This window comes from Saccopteryx leptura, chromosome 5 (assembly GCF_036850995.1).
Source record: "Saccopteryx leptura isolate mSacLep1 chromosome 5, mSacLep1_pri_phased_curated, whole genome shotgun sequence".
In the NCBI taxonomy this organism is placed as follows: Eukaryota; Metazoa; Chordata; class Mammalia; order Chiroptera; family Emballonuridae; genus Saccopteryx; species Saccopteryx leptura.
This window is the reverse complement of record NC_089507.1, coordinates 159,836,044-159,860,151: the sequence shown is the minus strand read 5'-3', so window position 1 is coordinate 159,860,151 and position 24,108 is coordinate 159,836,044. Positions and strand designations below refer to the sequence as shown.

At 50.4% G+C, this 24,108-nt stretch overlaps 1 protein-coding gene across 2 annotated transcripts in view; it reads right to left on the bottom strand.

The window, feature by feature from the left end:
- Positions 1–24,108, bottom strand: part of MFSD2B (MFSD2 lysolipid transporter B, sphingolipid) — a 24,429-nt gene extending 321 nt beyond the window's left edge. The window contains exons 1-15 of one of the 2 annotated variants that reach the window (XR_010751663.1): positions 24,022–24,108; positions 18,930–19,055; positions 14,119–14,243; positions 13,452–13,575; positions 13,149–13,227; positions 12,924–13,054; positions 10,685–10,775; positions 10,449–10,570; positions 9,902–9,985; positions 9,515–9,595; positions 9,193–9,302; positions 8,689–8,832; positions 8,112–8,288; positions 6,023–6,987; positions 193–4,765 (exon numbers count right to left, since the gene is read on the bottom strand). Coding sequence is in view for 1 of the 2 variants with exons in the window: in XM_066386314.1 (XP_066242411.1) it covers positions 6,963–6,987; positions 8,112–8,288; positions 8,689–8,832; positions 9,193–9,302; positions 9,515–9,595; positions 9,902–9,985; positions 10,449–10,570; positions 10,685–10,775; positions 12,924–13,054; positions 13,149–13,227; positions 13,452–13,575; positions 14,119–14,243; positions 18,930–19,055; positions 24,022–24,108 (1,506 nt within the window). In the remaining variant the exon portion in view is untranslated. Of the gene's footprint in view, positions 1–192; positions 4,766–5,665; positions 6,988–8,111; positions 8,289–8,688; positions 8,833–9,192; positions 9,303–9,514; positions 9,596–9,901; positions 9,986–10,448; positions 10,571–10,684; positions 10,776–12,923; positions 13,055–13,148; positions 13,228–13,451; positions 13,576–14,118; positions 14,244–18,929; positions 19,056–24,021 lie in introns of those variants that run through there. The other variant, XM_066386314.1, reaches the window with a different exon arrangement.

The window sequence follows — 24,108 nt, the reverse complement described above, 5'->3', positions numbered from 1 at the left end:
CATCTCCAGCGCCGGGGCCATCTTTGCTCCAATGGAGCCTCAGCTGCGGGAGGGGAAGAGAGACAGAGAGGAAGGAGGGGGGGGGGGTGGAGAAGCGGATGGGCGCCTCTCCTGTGTGCCCTGGCCGGGAATCAAACCTGGGACTTCTGCACGCCAGGCCGACGCTCTACCACTGAGCCAACCAGCCAGGGCCTTAAATTGTCACTTTTAATTTGGGTATTTTTCTTTTTCCTACATTCAAGTCTTAGAGACCAGCATAGATTCTGTGAGAGAAAGTATTTCAGAAAGTTGGAAATTTCACTGAATCTGAGGTAGTTCTAAAAAGTACCAGTTATTATTATGAACTAGGGCTTTGCTATTGATTTAGCTCAGTTGGTTAGAGTGTCGACAAGGTTGCGGACTTGATCCCCGATCAGGGCACATACAGGAGACAACCAGTGAATGCATAAATAAGTGGAACAACAAATGAGTGCTTCCCCCTCTCAAATCCATTAATAATTTTTTTTAAATGTCTATAATTATGGGCTAAAGGGTCAGCTTGGTATAGTGGAAAGAGCCCTGATCCCAACTTCAATGGACAGCACTTCTCACTGCCTTCAGACTCAGTCACGAACTCCATTTTCCACAGCATGACATCAGTGTTTGGCTAGTCAGAGCACATCTACAAATGAAGTGTTTCAGCCACTGAGGCTCCATTAGCACGCAGGCATTTTTTCCATTTTATTTAAAATTTTCTGGAAAGAAATAGTTTGTGCCCTTGGGGACTGCTGTCTGTTAGAGTTTATAAGGATGGAGCGGGAATAGGAAAGAAGGAAGGGCCCATTTTGTGGTTCAGGTGCATTAGAGAGCTGCTGGGGTAATGAAAGTGAAGGCCACTTGTCTGGAATCAGTTGCCTGAGAGCAGGGGCTGAGGACAGCCTGCGGCCTGGCTCTATTCACAAAGGAAGTGTTCGGGTGGGGTGCACGCACACTACTGCAAAGCCTAGCAAGGGGCTGGGAGTCCCTGTGGTAAGGCAGTGGGGGGCCTCAAGATGTGTGTTGTAATCAGCATTTCGCTGGTCAGAACCTTGTGATTGATTTTTTCAGTAAAATCACTCATGGTTGATATGGCTATTGTGAATGTTTTGATGATATTATCTTTGTGGTGATTGCTGGTACAGTATAGAGAAATATTCTTGATTTTATGCGTGTGTGTGTTATCTCTTATTTCTTCTGGTGGACATGTCGCCAGAAAAGGACTGGGCCTGGAGCAAGGTCTGCCCTGTGGGTTCTTGATTTCATGCAGAAAAGACTTCACAATACGAGTCCAGGTGATTTTGAGAGAATGTTTATTAAAGCTGGGGACATTGAAACAAAGAAGGGCCTAGAACAGAAGAAGCAACAGGAGAGAGTCTCAGTGGTGTTTTGCTTTGGCTCCTAAAACAGGCAAGTTGTGGGCCACACTGGGCTGTGTGGACTGAGAAGTAAGGCCACAGTGACAGAAGTGAGCCAACACAGAGCTGCTGTCAACCTTCTGAGAGGTCAGAGAAAGGGGGGCCTTGGAGACAGGTTCCAGGGGTTAGTCCGGTTCAGGCAGTCACTGCCCAGTATTCCCCTGGTTGCAAGTCTTGGGGGACCCTTAGAGTTTAGGAGAGAAAAGGAAAGGTACACATCTGAGGGAAGGAAGGTGTGGGCGTGCTCCAGAGAGAGCCATACTGGCCTCTTAGGAGTTCTTTCCTATTTTATCAGGAGAGGGTCTCAATAGAATATTCATCATTTTTCTACATTTGTCCTTCAATATGCTGATTTGTTAAAATATGGTAAGCAAATAGAGAGGTCCAGGTTATTCTCTGGTCAGTTTCACCTTCACAGACTCACCGAATAGGTACCGAGGCTGAGGTGGGTCTGCCCCAGCGCGGTCTGGAATGTGTAAGCCATCGGCTCCAGTGTCCTTGGTTAGGAAGGTAAGCCCTCTATTATCTGGCTGTAAAATGCCTGACCATTTTGTTCAGCTGTCTCAGTTTCCCCAATCCACTTGCCAAGGAATTTTCCTAGCTTTTTACTGTCCTGCCTCAATCCAGAATATTACTTAATTCTTTACGACAAATCTGATTCCATGACAACTCATACAAATGATGTTCCCTTGGCCTCTGCTGTTAGTCACTGGAGCAAAGATAATCTAGTGTTTGCTAGTTTTAGAAACAGAGAAGAGCTCAATTCTTTGAAGTATTGTTATATTGAGAATATTTTGCATAAGAAAAGCCATTATTTACAAATGCCATTTTGTGCCCAAATTTTTCTGAATTTTGTATGAGTATTTGATACTTGCAATAGATATAAAGTATAGGAAGGCTTAATTATAAAATGAACCACCTACCACCTAACTTAAGAACTAGAACATTGCTAGAAACTGTTCAGATTCACTGTTTCCTTCATGAATCCTTCATAGAGGCAACTCCATCCTAGAGGTAACTAATCCCTTCATTGTTATAATTTCCTTTTTTTCTTTTTTAAAAAGGAGTTTAAGCAATAAACAAGCCACTGGTAAACATTGGCCTGAATATGTTTATGTTCCCTTGTTTTTGAGCTTTATACAGTGGTATTATGTGTATTGTATATAGTCTTCTGTGACATGCTGTGTCATCAGTGGCACCCAGTGTTGTTGCTAAGCTTTATACTTGTTATGTGTATTGCTGTTACTTTCACCGCTGTGAGTTACCACAGTTGATCCATTTTTCTGCCATGCATATCTGGGTTTTAATATTGCAATTATAAGCAATATTGCCTGACTCCTTGGTAAACGTCCCTGGTAGAAGTGTTTGGAAAGCCTCTCTAGGGTCTTTGACCAGGATTTGGAATCGCAGGAGCACCCGGTATGTGTAAACTTAAATTATTTTCGAAGGTGGTTATGTCAGTCTTCACTCCCAACAGCAGTGGGTAAGAGATCTTATTCTGTCTTTTCAATGTTTCTTTTTTTTTTTTTTTTGTATTTTTCTGAAGCTGGAAACGGGGAGGCAGTCTGACAGACTCCCGCATGCGCCCGGCCGGGATCCACCCGGCATGCCCGCCATGGGGCGATGCTCTGCCCATCCAAGGCGTCGCTCTGTCGCGACCAGAGCCACTCTAGCGCCTGGGGCAGAGGCCAAGGAGCCATCCCCAGCGCCCGGGCCATCTTTTGCTCCAATGGAGCCTTGGCTTCGGGAGGGGAAGAGAGAGACAGAGAGGATGGAGAAGGGGAGGGGTGGAGAAGCAGATGGGCGCTTCTCCTGTGTGCCCTGGCCGGGAATCGAACCCGGGACTTCCGCACGCCAGGCCGACGCTCTACCACTGAGCCAACCGGCCAGGGCCTTTTCAAGGTTTCTTAATTTAGAACACTTTAGTTGTTTTAAATGGTTTCTCACTGTAATTGTAATTTTTTTTTTCTGGGCCATTTGAGTTTTCTTTCTTGGGAAATGACTGTTTGTGTATTTGGCCCAAATATCTATTGGGTTGTCGTTTTCTTGTTGAATTGTTAGGATTCTTTATGTAATCTAGACATCGTTAATATGTGATTAATATCTTCACCCAGTTTGTGACCTTTCTTTTTCTTTATGGTATGTTTTGTTGAACAAACGTTAATAAAGTCACGTTTATCAATCTTTTATAAAAGTTTAGTCTTTCACATTTTTTTGTAACTTGTTTGTTTTCAGTGACAGGACAGAGAAGGCAGTGTGAGGGGTGGGGCCCGTGCGGCAGGAGCCCAGAGGGAGCTTCTGTGCGGGGTGGCTGTTTGTGTCCAGTTCAGGCAATGGGGCGGGGCGGGGGAGGCTGAGGAAGGGGAAACTCCTTGTGAACAGAAAAGGGGGCCATCTGGTCCCTGAGGCAGCACTAGCATGTTGGGCACTGATGTTTCTTCTTACTCCTCAAACTGCAGCTCTGAGATTGTGAAGGGTGTTCCTACCGGCTGTGACAGTGCTGTGGGGGGTAGAGGGCTCTGCCACCTGGAGAGACAAGGTCCTCCCTGGCCCAGGTGTTGGACCCTGTCCGGAGGGGAAAGTGGCCATTCCTGGCGACAGGTTCCCGTCTCTTGCTGCTCAGGGTGGGCAGTGGTGCTCGGAATCCGCAGGCTGGAGCTGCCCCTGCTCCTTAGTCTGTGCAGATGGTAGACTTAGGAAAGAGGTGCCTGGAGACCAGGCTTCCTGTCTCCATCCTCCACCTGGAGGGGAGCAGGGGAGTGATACAGACTTTGGAGAGGAGAAAGCTAGGGAACAGGAAAGACTTTCGTTTTAGTATGAGGGCCATTCAGCAAACACTAATTCATCTGCTTCTAGGCACTGAGGATACAGCAGTCAAAGTCCATGCCCTAATAAAGTTTACATTTTAACAGGGATGGCAAGCAATAAATAAACCACCAGTAAACACACTGGTGCGTGGAGTGGGTCCTGTGGGCAGAGCTGAGTGCTGGGAAGGAGGAAGGGTTGGCCGTGAGCCGACCAGAAAGCAGGAAAGACTTCACCGAGGGGAGTGCTTTAGCAGCCACTGATCTTGTGAAGCCTTGGGAGCATTGTGAGGACTTAGGTGATGGGATCTGAATCAGAGGCAGGGATGCTGCTGGCAATTGAGTATTTCCAGCAAGGCACTATCTGAATGCAGGTGGAGAAGGTAGCAGAGAGGGTGAGGCGAGGGGCGATCTGCTCTTGGCCAGTGGTAGCCCCCAAGCCTGGCCTCGGCAAGGAGAGGTCTCTTCCTCTGAACCAGGACAGGCTCAGGGTGGCTGTCAGAGAGGGGGTGGACATGTGGGAAGGCCCTGTGGGCGAATGGAAATGAAGGTCAGAGCAGAGTGATGGGGATTACCATGGAAGCGGAGCAGCGTCCGGGACAGGGAGCCAGGCGATGGGTCTCAGAAGAGCAGCCCTGGTGATACTGAAGTCCAGGGCCCCGCTGTTTTTTTTAACAAATGCTTCAAGCACTGGCTTTCACCACAAGCTCAGGAGTTTGGCAGACTTAGATTCAAGACCCTTTCCACAAGAACTACCTTAGGCAAGTTGCTTAAGCTCTCAGGCTTATTTCCTCATCTGAAAATGAAAGTTCCTGCTTCACAGGGTGGCTGTGAGGCAGCAGTGGTAAGGGGCCTTCTGGCCAGCCCATGCTCACCCCTGTCTCTCAGACCCAGCCCCGGACCCCAGAGATGCCCCGGCTGCTCCCGCACTGGAGAGCCCTGCTATTGGAGACTACATCCCTGGGAAATCTACGTGACATAAAATTTGGTGCAAGTTTCTGAACCTACCTGCATTGGCCAGGTTTCTGAAGCACGCCTAACATGACATGGTAGAAACTTGGCCTGCCTGGTGTCTTACCAGGCATTGTCTCTACACGGCTGGTGTGATTTTCCAACATTCTGAAACAGTTGTGTGCGTGCCCATGCACAGCAGCGGTGGGCAGAGCCTCCCGCCGGCCCCTTCCTGAATCAAGGGCAATGCAGAGAAGCTGAGCCAACTCTTTCTCTAGTGCCCTGTGACCTCAGGGATCGGATGCCCATGTCAGTGTCACAAGGGCCTGAGAGTTCGGGGATTAGGAAGACCAGGTCACATTCTGCACTCTCCCAGGGAGGTCAGTCCCCTCTCACGCCACGGTGTTTGTGGAGGAAGCAAGAGGGGTGTTTGTGGAGGAAGCAAGAGGCGTTCAGCTCTCAGGAGCGTGTCCTGTCTGCACATGAGTCAGAGCTCTGGCAGTCTTAGAGGTGAGTCTCACACCTTAGAGGTGGCCAAAGATCCAAAGAGGAAGGGGATAGAGCCTAGCCCTAGGCAGTGGCTTAGGATAACTGAGCCCCTGGAGGAGACAGCTGGGGCTGGGAAGACATTCAGGGGCACACCTTTACCTCCTGGTCTCCCTTCAGGTGTCTGGACTTTTGGAGGCGGAGTTACTGATGAGGTAAGGGGTCCCCAAAGGTTCCAGCCCCCCTATAAGCCCCAGCCCGTAAGATTCACTGTGGCCTGCTGCCCTGGACTATCCCAGAGCCTCAACTTGTTGTCTCTTCTAAAGGAAGAAAGGGAACCGCTCCTACCTGGCATCTCTGGTCCGAGGAAATGCAGAATCCCGGATATATGGCTGAGGGGACAGCCAGTTTCAATGATATCAGGCACCCTCCCCTTTGCTCTTTGCGGAGAGAGTTTTCCAGGAGGTAGGATGAGAGGGCTGGCCACTATTACATTTTATAGATTCAATAGAAAGTAAACCTTTTCATTTGTTTTTTGGGAAAAATTAAACCTCAGTGGATCTTTCTTCCCCAAAGATATAGCCTCTAGAAAACTGTGGTTCCTGTACTTCTTAGAAGATAAAAGAGCAGAAAAATTGTTCCACAAAAATGAGTGAGATTTGGTGATTCAATACCAGTCTGGTTCCACCTCTGAAATAGTGTCATCCACCTGTGAACAAAGGCAAAGGCGTGAGAAACGCCTTGTGCACTGCTCAGTCTTTTCATCCCATTGCTGCCCCCATCTGCTCTCTCAGGGTCTGCTGGCCTCACTGCATCTGTGTGTGTCTCCTAACCGAATGTCCCCAGCATGCCCATCTGTCGCCACTCCGCCCATTCATGTGGTGTCTCTCAGTCCCCCAGATGTCCATTGAAGCATCAGGAGGAACAAGAGGTCTGTCTGTCCTGTCAGGTCGGCAGTTTGTTGGGCCAGGTGTTCCCCTGGGGAGCCTGCAGGCCAGGCTGGTAGGGCTTCCTTGTTTTCCAGCACAAGCTGCTATAGGGATGCTTGGTCAAACGTTGCCTGGAGCTGGGTCGTCAGAGGCACAGGTTTATCTGAAATGATGTGTGATCAACAGGCAAGAAATGACAGGTGGAAGCCAGGCCAGTCCCTTCGGGAGAGGTCACTGAAGACCCCACATCCCAGGGAGTGGTCATGTGTAAGCTGCAAAATAGGGACTGAGAAGAAGGCGGGGCTTCGAGCCCAGAAGATGCTGGCTCCTCCTGTTTCCGCTCACAGAAGCCTCGGACTTCAAGCCAGGCTGTAGCTGGTCCTCCTGCAGGAAGGGAAAGAGGCCAAAGAGGATGAGAGAGGGGTGGGGTCTCTGTCCTGCCACAAACCCCTGTGGACATGTCAGTGGCTGTCCCTTGTCTTCCTAGCAACGCCTCCCCTTCACCACCCTTGTGAGTAAAGCCATAAGCCTGTTTCCCCAAGTTCCATCAAGCAGTTCCTTACTCATGGGTCACTCAGCATCAATGTTACTTGGCTGGTCACCCAGCCACACTAAGCCGTGGGGGACAGACAATGATGCCGCTTCCTGCCTCCCCTGTGTGGTCCTCCGTGTGTACATGGGCCCGCATTTGTTAGTGCTTGAGCACCTGCTGAAACTCAGACCCATGCTTGTGCAAGTCTGTGGGACCATGCACACACTGCAGCACCTGCTTGGCCTTGGGTTCTGTGCACGGCTCTTAGGACACAAAAACGAATAAACACAGCTCTAGCCTTAAGGGCCCCCCAGTCTACTGGGAAAGCCCCACAGTGAGCAGGTCCTCCCTGCTGTGGAATCACTGCCCCGAAACGGGAGGGGCGGCTCCGAGAGCTCTCCGCACAGCCTGTTGTGGGAAGAGTGGAAGATGATCGGTCCCAGGCTAGAGGATGGTGCCATTCCCAGGGACAGCGCACAGGAGAAGGGAGCCAATTGGGACAAGAAGATGAAGTTTATTTTTGGCTTATTAAGACCGACTGCCATGGTTGTGGGACATCAGCTGGAGATGTCCAAATGAGAGCCAGTGTAGACCTGGAGCTTGAAGGAAGTAGAGGGGATCGTGTAGGGAGGGGGACAGCTAGCGGAGTCACCAAACACAAGAGGCGCTCGAGGTCAAGCAAGGAGATGAAGTGCCGGAGCTGATGGAGAGCGAAGGGTGCAGGGGTGAACAAGGACACCTCCCACTCCAGCATCCGACAGGTTACTGAAGGGAGGGGACCAAGCAGGGATCGCCAGAGCGGACGAGAAGCCAGAAGCCTCACTGAAGCTGAGGGAAGCGTCTGCACTGGACTGTACAGTGTTGCAGACCCCATCGGGGGACCTGTGGACTGTTCGGTCTGACAGCGGCACACATCTGTGTGCCTCCCTGTCTGTGGGTAGCTGTGCTGTGTGTGCCGTGTACGTGGGGTGCCTACCTCCGAAGACTCAGCCGGCGGGAGGTGTCCTGGCTTGGCACTTTTGGAGCAGGGCCAACCATGAGGATGCAAAGACCAATGAGGATCATGCAGGTGGGCATGGCACCAATGAGGACCTTGAGGGTCACCACCACCTGCTCTGCCTGCTCACAGGCTCCTGCCTCATACCCTGCAAACCTGAAGAAACAGCCGCGGGCGTCCAGCTCAGACCCTTGCGAGCCCGGCTCCCTGGAGGAGAAGTCCCAGACCCTCCACCTCCACACTGTCCTGCAACTCGGGTATGTTTCTTGGCCAGATCAGCTAACCATGGTGGAAGGGAGTGTTGACAGAGTGGGCTGGTCAGGGAGGAGTTCAGAGAGAACTGAGAATGTGGGGGTGGGGCAGAGGCTTCAGAGGGGTCAGGCCCTCAAGAAAGGCCCTTTTCAGCCCAAGTCACAGAGAAACCCAGGGCAGGTGGTTCCCCCACACCCTCCAAAGAGCAGAGCTTGGTCTCCGAGGTGGGTGGCTGGGGAGGACTGCCCTTTTATGACCCCGCTAGTCCTATGTGCCTCTGGCACGGCCCAACTCTGGGACTCACTCCAGACTGAGCGTGGAGATGCCCAGGGCACCTGCACCCGAAAGCTTAGTGAAGAAGACATAGGATGAGTAGAAGATGGTCTCCATGCCCGGGCCGTGCTGGTGCTGCCGCTGGAAGTCATCTACCACGTCCGGAAGCATGGACCTGGGGGTGGAGGGGCTGCAGAGTTATCCCTTTCATCCCCTTGACAGCCACCCGCCTGCAAACTCTGGGGACAGAGACCAAGTCAGTCATCTGAGTCCACTCAGGATGGGCACTGGCCCACAGGGAGACAGGCGATCTGTGTGCCTGTATTCCACCCCCACCCCTGGCTGTCCCCCATGCATGGTGCTCTTTCATGAGGGCTTCCAGGATGAAGCTGGTAGCCTCCAGCCCCAGCAAGTGGAACAGCGGCTCCCCAGCCCAGGCCAAGCACAGGGGCCTGGGACAGCAGGTTGACATGAAGGAGGCAGTCCCAAGAGGAATGAGGTGAAGCGCCCACTCCCTTCCCCTCGCCCAGCCTACCAGGGTAGCAGCAAGGACACAGCAATGCTCATGCCAGATACAAGGGCCACGACGTAAGCCACAGGTGCTATGGGCACAGCAGCCAACAGGATTGCAAAAGGCACCATCACCTGGGGAGACACACACTAGCTACTCCCTCCACCACCACCCCCACTTGCTCTTTCTTATACACACTCCCTGGTCTTTACTAGCGACCCCATGCCTGGTCCTGTGCTGGGCACTGAGGACATGAGCGATCTACCCTGCTGGCCCCCAGGATGCTCAGGTTCCAAGGTCAACCTCCCCCGACCCAACTCCGAGCTGTGCTTCCTGCCTCACTCACACAGATCCCGATGGCCGATGTCTTCTTCCCAAATCTCTGTAGAACCCACTCCCACAGTGGGGTGCTCAGTACAGCCGAGATCTGTGAGCAGACAGAACCGTCACAGTCTGGCGAGCTGCCAGCGCCACTGGCCAGTTTCTCAAATTCTTGGCTATTAGGTGGAATACCTGCCTGCACCCTGGCCCTCTGGTTGGAACCAGTGCCCGTGATCCTTTATGACCCTGGCGCTAGTGCCACCCTCCACTAGAATACAGATGACCAAGACATCAGCTGAGCCCAGAACGTTCACCACCAGAACTCTGGTCACACATGCCATATCAAGGACTACCCATGTCCCCAACTCAGGCTCCTGAGTAACCCTGGCCCTGTCACCCCAGGTTCCCTTACCAGGATGGTTAGCACCAGGCTCTGGACGTGGTCATGCAGCCGGGAGGCATGAGTACAGAACAGGACCAGGTAGCTCTGTTCCACCTAAGGAAGTTGACAGGAAGTGGTCATAGACAGGGAATGGCAGGATCTCTGAAGTCAAGGACAAGGCCTAGGTCTCATGTCTGGCCTCCCTTTTGGGATCTTGAACTCTGGTTGCTGCCACCATCATGCAGTCCCCACCCCCTACAAAGGATGCTTATCTCTGACACAGATATAAACACCATTCCTAATCTACCCACCCCTTGCACAACTTAGATTAGGTAGACTTTACCACCCCTGACCCTGCTTTCCTGGTGTCTGGGCCCTGACCCTCCTCAACCCCATGAGCTCTTTATGCTCTCTCTCCTCCTAGCACCTGCCTCTCTGGGTCACGTGCCAGCCAGTGGTCTCTCCCTTTAAATCTCCAGCCTACCTGGGATGCAATGGGAACGAGACTGAACCTGAACCTACGTAAGCTCAGCGTGGCTGGAGCCAAGCCAGGGGGATCGGTCCGGCCAGACGGTACCTGCACGGCTGCTGAAATGAACAGGAAGGAGATCACCAGATTCAGGTAGGGCGGGTGCCGGACAGTGAGGCCCAGCCCAGCCAGGAAGCTCATGCCCTGGCTGGAGGCTGGGTCAGAGGGGTCTGCAACACAGGAAGGTGACATCTCAACTTGGCAGAGTTCCAAACCAATACCCATACTCAAGAGGAGCCCTGCCCCCAGCTTCTGCTCCCCACATTCTGCATGTACCTCCATACCTGGTCGCTCCTTCACCCCCAGGCAGAGCAAACCACTGCACACAGGGTATGTCACAGCAACCGCGGCGGCTGCAATGGAGTAGAGACGAGTCTGTGGGACGGAAGAGAACTGGAGTGGGGGCGATGTCTCCAACCCACGGAGGCGAGGACACCCAGGGGCAGGGCAAGAGTACCTCCCAAAGGGAGCAGAGGGCCCATCAGTCCAAGACTGAGAATGCTGGGAACTCCTCCCAATTAGCCCAGCAGTAGAGGGAGAGCTAAGGGCCCAGGATGGTCCTGGTCCTGCTGACCCTGTGTCTCCTGCATGCATCCGTGCCACCAGGGGGCTGAGGGGCTGAGCCCCCCCCCCCCCCCCCCCGCCACCTCCTTCCTCTTTTTTTTTTTTTTTTTTTACAGAGACAGAGTCAGAGAGAGGGACAGATAGGGACACACAGACAGGAACGAAGAGAGATGAGAAGCATCAATCATCAGTTTTTCGTTGCGACACCTTAGTTGTTCATTGATTGCTTTCTCATATGTACCTTGACCATGGGGCTACAGCAGACCGAGTGACCCCTTGCTCGAGCCAGCGATCTTGGGTCCGAGCTGGTGAGCTTTTCTCAAAACAGATCAGCCCGTGCTCAAGCTGGCGACCTCCGGGTCTTGAACCTGGGTCCTCTGCATCCCAGTTAGATGTTCTATCCACTGCGCCACTGCCCAGTCAGGCACCTCTCTCATTTTTTAAAACATTCATTGTTGCTGATTTCTGTAGGCTAGACCCTGAGGTTACAGTGATGAGTGTGTCCTGTGACCACTGTGCATCCACGATGAGGGGCTTGGAGTGTGGGAGGAAGACAGACCCATGAGCAGAAAGTTACAGTGTCATGCATTAAGGACCCAGGTAAATGTCAAAAAAAGAGACACTGCTACCTGTCATTCACGTGGTAAAATACAGACCTGATTTCCCCATGTATAAGATGCTTCCATGCATAAGACACACCTTAATTTTGGGGCCCGAAATTTGAAAAAAAGTATTACATAAAATTACTGAACTCAAGTTTTATTCATCATAAAATTCATACAACTCCTCATCACTGTCAAATGCAAGTAAAAAAAATACAACCACTGTATAAAACGCACCCGGTTTTTAGACCTCAAATTTATCGAAAAATGCTGCGTCTTATATATGGGGGAATATGGTACATATAAAGGCATACACGGGAGACCAGTCACCTGATCCAGACAGAAGTTGCCTCGGGGGAGGGGAGGAAAGAGGGAGCCAGGCAGGGCTTCACTGGGGTGGGCCCAGCACAAGGGCACAGGCCCCACATTCAGAAGGACTCTGTACTTGGGGGTCAATGCTCTGCTGCAGCTGTCTTGTTCAAGATGATTTTCTCTATGAATTTGTCTTTTGTAAGTGAAGTCGATGGGATAACAGAGCTGGAGCTACCAAGAGGCACCTGAACACTTTACACCATTGGGGGGGGGGGGTCCTCAGCTTTCTGTTCCCCACTTCTTGGCACCCCAGGCCCTGCCTGGTCTCCTGTCCTCCAACTCAAGGCCACTGCCACCCTCCGTCCCCCACTCACCCAGACAGTAAAGGGAAGGGGGTGCAGAGGCTCAGGCCAGGACATGGGAGTAGTGGATGCAAAGGAGTTTTGTCCTGGAGCATGGAGGATTGGTGATAAGTTGGAGTGGGGGTTGGGAGAAAGGGAGGAGTAAAGGGTTGTACCTAAGCTCTGGGGGTGATGATGGCATTTGCTTAAGGAAAAAGCAGATGAACTGGACGGCTGAAATAAATGCATGCCCAGTGGCCGCACAGGGACCCGCTTGGAGGGAAGCTCTGTGTGTTGTGGGCTTCCCCTCTCCTTTCATACTGGGCCATGGGGCCGCTTGCCCAGGGCTGGGGGGAGGGGTCATAGGAGGGGCTTTACCCAGAGCTCTGCAAGGACACCAGCCCCCGTGCCGCCCTTTTCCCTGCCCCTTCTCTGGGGTCTGCCCCCTCCCTCCAGATGGCCTGCCGGGGTGTTTGTGTTGCTGTTTATAAGGCCCCAGGCGGAGGAAAAGCAGGTGTTGCCAGAGGATACGGGGTGGGGTCGTGGGTCAGGGATCAGTTGGAGGAGCAGGGAAGGAATGTGAGGAGCAGTGTGCAGAGCGAAGCGCCCAACCGACCACCAAGAGGCCCTGGCCAAAGCAGCCCTAGAGGAAAGAGGCGGCCCTGCGGAGGGCGTCACAGTGGGTCATGCGTGTGGGCACTCACTGCGTCAGGGGAGACAGTGACAGGCCCCTGGAGCTCCGCGTCATCGCATCTGTGGGGACTGTGGGCGCCGGACACGATGAGTCCATGGACTGCAGCTCCCATTAGTGTGCCTGCCATCTCCATGGTCATCCCTGGGACACAGGGAGCGCTCAAGGTGACCGAGCGCTCGGGCCCAGGGCAGCACCATCTTCCACCCCCACCCCCCACGCCCGCACGCGCACTCACGGTAGGCGGTGGCCAAATCCCGCTCCTTGGGGCTGGGGGTCAGCAGCATGGTGAGCGCCGTGTAGGGCACCTGGAAGAACTGGGGCGCCATGGAGCTTATGTGGCCCCCTCTGCCCAGATGGCCCCTATGACAGGTTGGCCTGTCCTCACAGACCCCCTCAAGTTGGGAATCAGGGGCTGAGGGGCAGGAGGGGGCACCTAGCCCCGAGCCCAGTGGGCAGAAGAGCTAAAAGGTAGATGGCTAGGCACTGCTAAGCAGTGGGGTTCCAGAGATCCAGGCCCAGGAAGGGGGCACCTGCTTACCGTGGCCAGGGCCTGGAATAGGCAGTAGAAGGTTGTGTACCAGAGGCCCCGAAGGCTGGTGAAGGAGGGCAGGAACCACAGGAAGAAGTAAGCCAAGGCGATGAAGGGTGTGCAGCCCAACACCCTGTGGGAACATGGGGGAGGTAGAATGCCCACAGCACCAAGGCTGGAGCCACAAAGGGTGGGCCTGGAGCAACCTCACCCCTCTGGGCACAAGTCCTCTGTCCCTGGACAAGTCCTGGGCTGAGGCTCTCAGAGTGGGAGCCATGGAGGGGGAGGGCAGATGGTACATGGAGTAGGAACTGGGACTCTGGCTAGGACACCTGGTGCTCAGTGGTGCCATTCCCCATACCAGGGACCCTGGAGCACAAGAGCTGTTATCACTCTATGAGGCCTTCCATGATCTCCAGCCTACTCGCCACATTCAGATGTCTGGGCCAGGCCCAGGAGTCCTGGAGGCTTTGTCCATCCCTGGGCCATCTGGTGAGGGAACGTCCCTAAAACTGTCTCTGAGCTTCTGCATGACTCAGTCTAGTATGGTCACCTCATGTCCAGTCTTGTCCTCTAACCATCCACAGGGTTTTCTACTAACAGGTAGAGCTGTGACAAACACCATGACCTCAAGCTATGAGCAGGTGCTGGACCTTACAGACCATGGGCTGCTCACCAGTGCATGAGTCTTCCAGACCCTGTCCTCCTGCTTCTGTTGATGAGGTACCCAGCCACGGGGTCAGCAGCTGCCCCAGACACCTTCCCTCCAAACAGGACAAGGGACACCTGGGCAGCAGGGATCTGAAATGGGCAGGGGAGGAGATAGCCAGGGACTGGCAGAGTCAGACAGGGTGTCCAGGCCAGCCCACCCATCAGGAGGGAGAGCTGGGGACCAGGCTGGGGCCAGAGGCACTGTGTAAAGTCCTGTTTGGCCTCCTCCCCAGAACACTATTCTGGAAAGCTCTCGGGGCACACTGCACTAATGAAGAAAGTGGTGGGGGAGTGCGCTGACAGACTCCCACTGGCACATGTCCATTGTCACTCATGCCGAGTCACTTTTGGAGAAGACACGAGAGACCTTCAGCTGAGGTGGCCTCATGCAAGAGTGGCGCATGTTGGGGACCGAAAGCCAACAGGGTCTTTGCAGTTTAGATTTTGGGGGGACAGAGGTGTGGGGAACTGGCAGTAAGCTGACTGTCTGCCCAACCCCCCACCTCACTTGTTCTGTGAAGTTGCTGAAGGCTATTTCCCCCACACCTTCATGTTAGCTGTGGTGCTGGATTGTTTGTATTTGCCCTATCCCCCATGTCCCTCAGAAAGACTGGAGGCAATCCTTTGTTTTGTGAAGTTAAGATGTTATGTATGGTGGGGATTTTCTCACTTGGGAGAATTCTTGGATTGCCTTGGAAATGTGACTTTGTTTTAATGATCTCTCTGTTTGCTAATGGCCTCACTTTGCCCTGTAGATAAAGCAGGTACGAGGGTGGAGGGTGGCCTTTTGCAAGCTATCTTCTGCGTTGCAAACGGTCCACCCGAGCCCATCCTTTTTCTCTTTAGGTCTGGTTTCTTAATTCTGCACCGTTCCTACTCAGGACCTGGAATTACTAGCCACGCTGGTTCACAGCAGGTGCACCTAGGCTGACAGTCATAGGTAGACTTTTTGTCTCGTAATAAAAATGTTTTACTGATTTCTTTTCCGATTACACAAATGATACACTCACTGTAAAAACATTCAAACAGTACAGAAAAATACTGAGCAAAGCTCAGTTGAAATGGCACAACCCTGAGACACTGCCAGAAGCATTTGATGGTCATCCTTTCCTGCATTTATATATATTTGAGATTTATGATCTTACATAAACACAACAATATTCAAGTCATTTAAAAAAAATCATGAATACCGGCCCTGGCCGGTTGGCTCAGTGGTAGAGCATCATCCTGGCGTGCAGGAGTCCCGGGTTTGATTCCCAGCCAGGGCACACAGGAGAAGCTCCCATCTGCTTCCCCACCCCTCCCCCTCTCCTTCCTCTCTCTCTCTTCCCCTCCCGCAGCTGAGGCTCCATTGGAGCAAAGATGGCCTGGGCACTGAGGATGGCTCTGTGGCCTCTGCCTCAGGCGCTAGAATGGCTCTGGCTGCAACAGAGTGACACCCCAGATGGGCAGAGCATCGCTCCCTGGTGGGCATGCTGGGTGGATCCCAGTCGGGTGCATGCGGGAGTCTGTCTGGCTGCCTCCCCATTTCCAGCTTCGGAAAAATGCAAAAAAATAAATAAATAAATAAATAAATCATGAATACCTTGTTGAAAACTTCTGTTTTGCTTCCTCTCTCTCTCCCACCACTCCCTCCTCCAGCCAACACTAACGCCTCATGTCATTTTCTGTACATTTTCTCCATGCTCCTTTTTGATCATGTACTGACACACATTTATGCAATACAGGTAGGGGGCGTGTCTTTGTTTTGCTAAAATGTAATCATTCTATATAGTCTTTTCTAAAACTAACTTTTCTCACTTGACAGTGCATCCCGGAAATCCCTCCAAGTCAACTGGTATAGATCTAACCCATTCTTTAAATGGCTACATAATAGTCTATTACAGGGGGTCCTTGGGTTACGACAGTCTCAACATAATGATGTTTTGAGTTCATGACACTCACTCCCATAAAAACTTTAAAAAATTGAGACAAGACGTGAGTGTTTTGGCTTAAGCTGTTAGCATCATACTTTTTTTTTTTTTTTTTACAGAGACAGAGAGTCAGAGAGAGGGATAGACAGACAGACAGACAGGAAGAAAGAGAGATGACAAACATCAATTCTTCGTTGCGACACCTTAGCTGTTCATTGATTGCTTTCTCATATGTGCCTTGACCGCAGACCTTCAGCAGACTGAGTGTCCTCTTGCTCCAGCCAGCTACTGTAGGTCCAAGCTGGTAAGCTTTTGCTAAAACCAGATGAGCCCGCACTCAAGCTGGCGACCTCGGGGTCTCAAACCTGGGTCCTCCACATCCCAGTCTGACACTCTATCCACTGAGCCACCACCTGGTCAGGCAGCACTGTACTTTTTTTTTTACACTATTTTTTTTGTTTGTTTACTACAGTACAGTGTACACTACAATATATTTATGTCCTTTTCCTTTTTCTGTGGCTTAGTTGTGTTTTTATTGTGATGAGGTGCCGAAGAATTGCAAAAAATTGTTAACAATAGTATTTTAAAAGGAAGAGTCAGGCCCCCTTACCCCTCCTTTCTGAAAAGAAAAAAACTCAAAGAAAGAGATTAAAGGGGCAAAAGTTAGTATCTAAAAACTTCCTCTAGCTTGACTAGGCGGTGGCACAGTGGATAGAGCGTCAGACTGGGATGCGGAGGACCCAGGTTCGAGACCCCTAGGTCTCCAACTTGAGCGCAGACTCATCTGGTTGGAGCAAAAGCTCACTGGCTTGAGCCCAAGTCGCTGGCTCAAGCAGGGGGTTACTCCGTCTGCTGAAGGCCCGCGGTCAAGGCATATATGAGAAAGCAGTCAATAAACAGCTAAGGTGTTGCAACACGCAACTAAAAAAACCTAATGATTGATGCTTCTCACCTCTCCGTTCCTGTCTGTCTGTCCCTGTCTATCCCTCTCCCTGACTCTCTGTCTCTGTAAAAACAAAAACAAAAAATAACGAAAAAACCCTTAAAAAATAAATAAATAATTAAAACTTCCTCTTCCCCTTCAATAAGATCCTTAGGAGACCATGTTTACATATCCTACACTAATTCTAACTCTTCCTCCCCTCCTGGAGTCCTGAGAGTGATGGATACTAGACAAAGGGATCCCGAGCCCACTCCCCTTGCTTGAAAAACCTGCATTCTGTAACATTTTATATGCTTCTTAATAATCATCCCTTTTGAAATTCTTTATATGTATAAAACTTGTAAACTAAAGCAAGCAGGGGACCCCAACACTTTTAACAAAGGTAAATTTCTTATCCTAAGCTAAAACTTTTCACTGTTGTGGCAACAAGGATAAATGAATACCCTAGAAGATTTGGGAATGTCTTTTTTTTTTTTTTTTTTTTTTTTGTATTTTTTTTCTGAAGCTGGAAATGGGGAGAGACAGTCAGACAGACTCCCGCATGCGCCCGACCGGGATCCACCCGGCACGCCCACCAGGGGGCGACGCTCTGCCCACCAGGGGGCGATGCTCTGCTCTTCCGGGGCCTTGCTCTGCCGAGACCAGAGCCACTCTAGCGCCTGGGGCAGAGGCCAAGGAGCCATCCCCAGCGCCCGGGCCATCTTTGCTCCAATGGAGCCTTGGCTGCGGGAGGGGAAGAGACAGACAGAGAGGAAGGAGGGGGGGTGGAGAAGCAAATGGGCGCTTCTCCTGTGTGCCCTGGCTGGGAATCGAACCCGGGTCCCCCGCACGCCAGGCCGACGCTCTACCGCTGAGCCAACAGGTTAGGGCCGTGAATGTCTTTGATATGTAAAACATTTATCCCTACTGTGTTGATATGTAAAATGACATTTATCACTACTGTGTTATTTTGTAGTAGGAATGTTTTTCCTTTTAATATATCCTATAGATAGGTGTTGCAAACTTATCAGTAAATAACTTTTGTATCATGTACCCCCTCCTTTCCCCCCCAACCTGTATATGATCATGTCTATATAACTAGCCTCAGAGCTATATTCGAGGCTGTACGATTTGGGTTAGCTATACCCCATGTAAGTCATATGTAGCCGGCTTATTAATAAATCTCCTCCTAAAATTTCTTTTGTATCCTGCTTTGGCGTCTCTATGAAACCTGCGGATTAAAGTAACATACTTTATAACGTTATGTTCTAGATCAGGAGTCTCAAACTCAACTCAGCATGTGGGCCGCAGAGCAAGATCACAGCCGTTCGGCGGGCTGCACTAGGTCTACAAAAGGCAACTGTTACGCAACACTTTTCTCACTGCAGTTGAAAACAAAAAAAAATTAGTACAACAAGCACAATCGTACATGCAGTTTACTCAGTGTCACAAAACGACCAGAAACTGTAGTTCGCATCACAACTGCTGTTAACTAAGCTAATATCTAGCTAGGATGCTAGAGAAATGAAAAATACAAGTAGGCCCCTAGGCTTACTTAATTTTATCCAAAATATTTTGAACTTCGTGGATTAATCTGCGGGCCGCACAAAATTGTTCGGCGGGCCCATGCGGCCCTCAGGCCGCGAGTTTGAGACCCCTGTTCTAGATTATGATTTTACAACTGCTTTAGGATAGGTAAATAACTTAGGCTAGGGTGTTTCGACCCACACCAAAATTCAGGTTACGTCACCATTGTAGGAATGGAACTGTGTAGTAACTGGAGGACCCCCTGTATATGGAGGTGGTATGAGGTGTTACCCAACTGCTTCTACATTGTAGAAGTACATTTAAAAGTACTATCTGTCGAGGACGGTGGGGGGTGGAAGAACCAGAGGCCGGGGAAGATGGGAATAGGGACCCTGGGCTGCTGCCCAAACTCACCTGTGCCACATCTAGCAGGAAGAGCTGTAGGTAAAAGGCTGTGGCGCTGGAGGCTACCTGGTTGGGAACCCCACCGATGCCATAACACACCTTCGTGCAGAATGAGAGGCGACCAGCTCTGCTGTCCTGGGGGCGAAACAGGGGCTAAGCCCCAGCCTCGAAGACACACAACAGCCCCCAACCCCCTGACTTCCCAGAGCATCCTATGTCCGGAGGGCCTTTCCAGCAACCTTTCAGTCCTAATTTGCCTCAAAGCATCTTAAAGGGAAGTGAGACAGAAAGAGAAAAAAATAAATAAATAAATCCTAGCCTGACCTGTGGTGGCGCAGTGGATAAAGCGTCAATCTGGAAATGCTGAGGTCGCTGGTTCGAAACCCTGGGCTTGCCTGGTCAAGGCACATATGGGAGTTGATGCTTCCAGCTCCTCCCTGCTTCTCTCTCTCTGTCTCTGTCTCTCTCTCTCCCTCTCTGTCTCTCTCTCTCCCTCTCTCTCTCCTTTCTAAAAGAAAAATGAATAAATAAAATTTAAAAAAATTAAAAAAAAAATCCTAAAACATGACCTTTAAACTTTTCCAGGGGGAAGTTCTTCCTTGTATTCCGCCTCAGTGCTTCCTGCTGTAGTCTTTTATTTTCTGAATCAGCAAGACTGAGTGAACTGGGGGTCAGGAGACTCCCAACTTTGCCACCATCTCCCTGTTGGACCTTGAATAAACCGCTTTTTCTCTCTAACCTTATCTGTCAAATTGAAAAGTCCTGTCCACTTAACAGGATCATTTTGGTGAGCAAATGAGGTAACCACTCCAGGTGCTGACAATGTTTAGGACTTTTTTTTCCCATTTACATAAAGTTTATTTTCTACAGAGACAGAGAATCAGAGAGAGGAATAGATAGGGACAGACAGAAATGGAGAGAGATGAGAAGCATTAATCATCAGTTTTTCGCTGTGACACTTTAGTTGTTCATTGATTGCTTTCTCATATGTGCCTTGACCGTGGGCCTTCAGCAGACAGAGTAATCCCTTGCTCGAGCCAGCGACCTTGGGTCCAAGCTGGTGAGCTTTTGCTCAAACCAGATGAGCTCACGCTCAAACTGGCAACATCAGTCTTGAACCTGGGTCTTCCGCATCCCAGTCTGACGCTCTATGCACTGCGCCACTGCCTGGTCAGGCTGTTTAGGACTTTTGCAGCCAGTTGTTGAATGACTAGCAGCTTGAAACCGGCCACGGTGAGAGTATTTGCACCACTGAAATCAGCAAACATTGCAAATCAGTTTTGTGTTGTTTTGTTTTTCTCAGCGAGACTGTATTGGGCAGATAAAATATATCATGCTCATTTTGTTTAAGATGGTGCTGCCCACATAGAAGCCCGTCACCCAGTGTTGGTCAAATAAGTCTGTAAATATGATATATATGTTTGCTCACTTATAGTTTGCATTGGGTGTGGGGGACAGGCTGTAAGCAGGTGGGAACGTTATAGCCTAAGGCAGGGGTAGTCAACCTTTTTATACCTACCGCCCACTTGTTTTTTTTAAAGGATTTTATTTATTTTATTTATTTATTTATTTTTAGATTTTATTTATTAATTTTAGAAAGAAGAGAGAGAGAGAGAGAGAGAGAAAGAGAGAGAAGGGAGGGAGGAGCAGAAAGCATCAACTCCCATATGTGCCTTGACCAAGAAAGTCCAGGGTTTTGAACCGGCGAGCGACCTCAGTGTTCCAGGTTGATGCTTTTATCCACTGCGCCACCACAGGTCAGGCTACCACCCACTTTTGTATCTCTGTTAGTAGTGAAATTTTCTAACCGCCCACCAGTTCCACAGTAATGGTGATTTATAAAGTAGGGAAGTAACTTTACTTTATAAAATTTATAAAACAGAGTTACAGCAAGTTAAAGCATATAATAATAATTACCAAGTAGTTTATGTCAGATTTTCGCTAAGTTTGGCAGAATAAATCTATATAAAACAACTTACTACAGTTAAATCTTTTTTTTTATACTTTGGTTGCTCCACTACCACCCACCATGAAAGCTGGGACCCCCACTAGTGGGTGGTAGGGACCAGGTTGACTATCACTGGCCTAAGGCTTAGTTTTAAGACTAAGTCTTTCCCACCCTTTTTGATGTGGGGTGGTACACTCTCATGAGGAATCCCATCATGCCTCACTCAGATAAGTGACTTTGTATCAGAGACTTCCTTGTTTGTATATTGGATTAAAGGTTTTGATTTCTATACTATAAAGTGGGGCAGACCGAGAGCTTGCTCTCTCTTTTCCTGAGATTAGCATTAGAGAGGACAGCAGAGAAAAGAGAGCAGAGAGAGGCCACGTGGAGGAGAGGAGAGGCAGCCAAGATGGTGGAGTGCTGAGGGAGAAGCCAGTTAGTGCAGAGTTTGTGCAGGAGGACAGAGATGGGAAACAGAGGTGAATAAGTCTGGTGCGCTAGAAACCTTTGATTCTAGGAAACTCGAATAAGTCAGTAGCTTTGTAAGCACTGAATGAGTGGGTTTTGGAGCCCAGTGTGTGTTTTTACTTGCCCGCTGGGTGCAAGCTAGGATTAAAGGTAATGGCCCACCAGTTATTGGCTCTGTTGTTTCATTGTCTGTCTGAATCTAATGTGAACCTGCATGGTTCAGACGGCTGTGATGGTGGCCGTGCCTACTGGCTTTACATCAGCCCACCACTGAAATAAAGTAATGTTTATGACCTCAAATATGTGTGTACATATACATACATATACATCCTCCAACAGCTTGCCAGTATACTTTGAATAAAACTCCCAAGTCCTCACCACAGTGTACAAGAGCCCACCCAATCTGCCCCCTTTCCCCTCACTTCAGATAGCTTTCCTCAACCATGGGAGGCTCCTTCTTTATTCCTCAAAATGACCATGCTTATTGCTGCCTCAGGGCCTTTGCACTTACTGTTCCTTCTATCTGGAAGGCTCTTCCTCCAGGTTCTTGTAGATCTGACTCCTTGTCATTCAAATAAACCTAAATGTTATCTAAGAGATGCCTTTCCTGGCCACTCAAGTCTCTTTTTCAATTGTACTTACTACCTGATATACTCTTTATTTATTTATTTATTTATTTATTTATTTTTTAGTGAAAGGGGCAGAGAGATAGGCAGGAAGGGATGAAGATGAGAAGCATCAACTCATAGTTGTGCCACTTTAGTTGTTCATTGATTGCTTCTCATATGTGCCTTGACCAGGGGACTCTAGCTGAGCCAGTGACCCCTTGCTCAAACCAGTGACTTTGGGTTCAAGCCAGCAACCTTGGGCTTCAAGCCAGTGACCTTTGGGCTCAAGCCAGTGACCATGGGGTCATGTCTAAGATCCCATGCTCAAGCTGGCAAACTTGGGGTTTCGAACCTGGGTCCTCAGAGTCCCAAGCCAAAGCTCTATCCACTACGCCACCACCTGGTCAGGTCTGATATACAGTACTCTTATTTCCTGCCTCTCTTCATCAGAATACAAGTTCTCTGAGAGTGTGACCTGCTCACCCCCATGCCCCACTACCTAGAACAACGCTTGACACGTAGTAGATGCTCGGTATATATCTGCTGAAGGAATAAATGCCATGAATATACTGTGTAAAGCACCATTTCTCTGAAAGATGCTGGGAATTCTTTCTCAGCCTTTGCTTGGGGGTTGGCGGAGGAGTGGAGAGGACTATGGCTTCACCCACTTTGGTATCTAGTGGGACACCCAGCTGGGCTTTTTTGAAGGCAAGGTCTTCCCAGATAAGAGTTTATCATATCCTTTGCACACTCTTCCTACGCACAGAAGAAAACCATACACGAAGCAGGATGTGGTCTCCTTTTCTGACATCATGTGAACAGTAATTATTTCAACTTCCAGAAAAACCTTAACAATAGGCAGAGTCCACCACGATAGGCCTCCTGCCTCACCTCTAATGGGATTCTTATTTCTCCCCATAAATGTGCCTAGCACATAGTTTCTGGCACATAGAAGGAACTTGAAAAATAGGGGGGGGGGATTCCAGCTGAAACCGGGTATATGATACAATCTTGGAATCATGACAATTTTATATACTTAAATCATAAGCCTTGCACAGTTGGCTGAGCACAACTTTTAGCATTAACAGACACTTGGACTCCAATTCTGCACCTGCTAGTGCTAGCTGTGTGACCCGGGGCAGGTTAGCTCACATGCTGTTTCAGCTTCCTCACATGTTAAGTGAAGATAATTCCATCCCATTGGGTTGTTACGAGAAGTAAACGCTGGCACTTCGCTGGCAATGTTAGTTTTCCCTCTTGCTATTAATCTCTCCCTGAATTTCTAAATTTCACTGCAAAATGACAGTCATCAAAGAGCCTCCTTCCTGAACTTTCTTTCTGGGGGCCACAGTGCTTTGCTCTGAGGTGCCCGAGAAGAGATGCAGGAAATTGAGGTGGTGGCGAAGTGAAGCCACAGACAGTGAACGTGCTCACTTGGAGCCGGAAGGGATTTTGCATTCGGCAGACACTAAGTCCAGCACACCCACCACTGCACCATGAGGCCCGGCCTCATGCTCTGGGTTCCCACCTGCCCTCTACAATCACCCTGGGGCCGGGAAGCCAGGAAGGACACTGCTCCGCGCATTCTCCCAACAGAGATTCTGATGCCTGGACAAGGGCGGGGTTTGAGAAGGTGGCTAAGTGCACACCACCTGGCTTGGACTGGGGAAGAAAGGATGCTTCATCAGGCAGCCCAGGGTTAGGAGGTCTTGGGGAGGCCTGGAGTGCTGTGGACCAGTGAGTGCCCTGGACTGGGAACGGGGAGACCAGAGGCCAGCTCCGGTCCTGCCTGACTAGATGGACCAATCCAGCAAGTTACTTATCTAGGACTCGGTTTTGCATGCTGTTCTCTCCGGGGCTCCCATATCCTCAGCCTCTGCGCCCTGAACTGTCAAACCCTACTAGAGGCAGTTTAAAAGTCAGAAGGCTCAGGCAGAGGACCCCGCTCAGCAGGTCTGTCCCTAGCTGCATGGAGGGCACGATCAGACACCCTCAAAGTCCCTGGAGCTCCTCTGCCCCCGCTCTCCACCCCACCTCCCCCCACCTCCCCTCTGGCTCCCCCTCGCTTTGCGCTCACGGAGCCAGGATCTGGGATGTGCACTTCTGGCTGGGGCACAGGCGCCTCCACTGCAGGGGCCAGAGTCCTTCCGGGGGATGCCGCCAT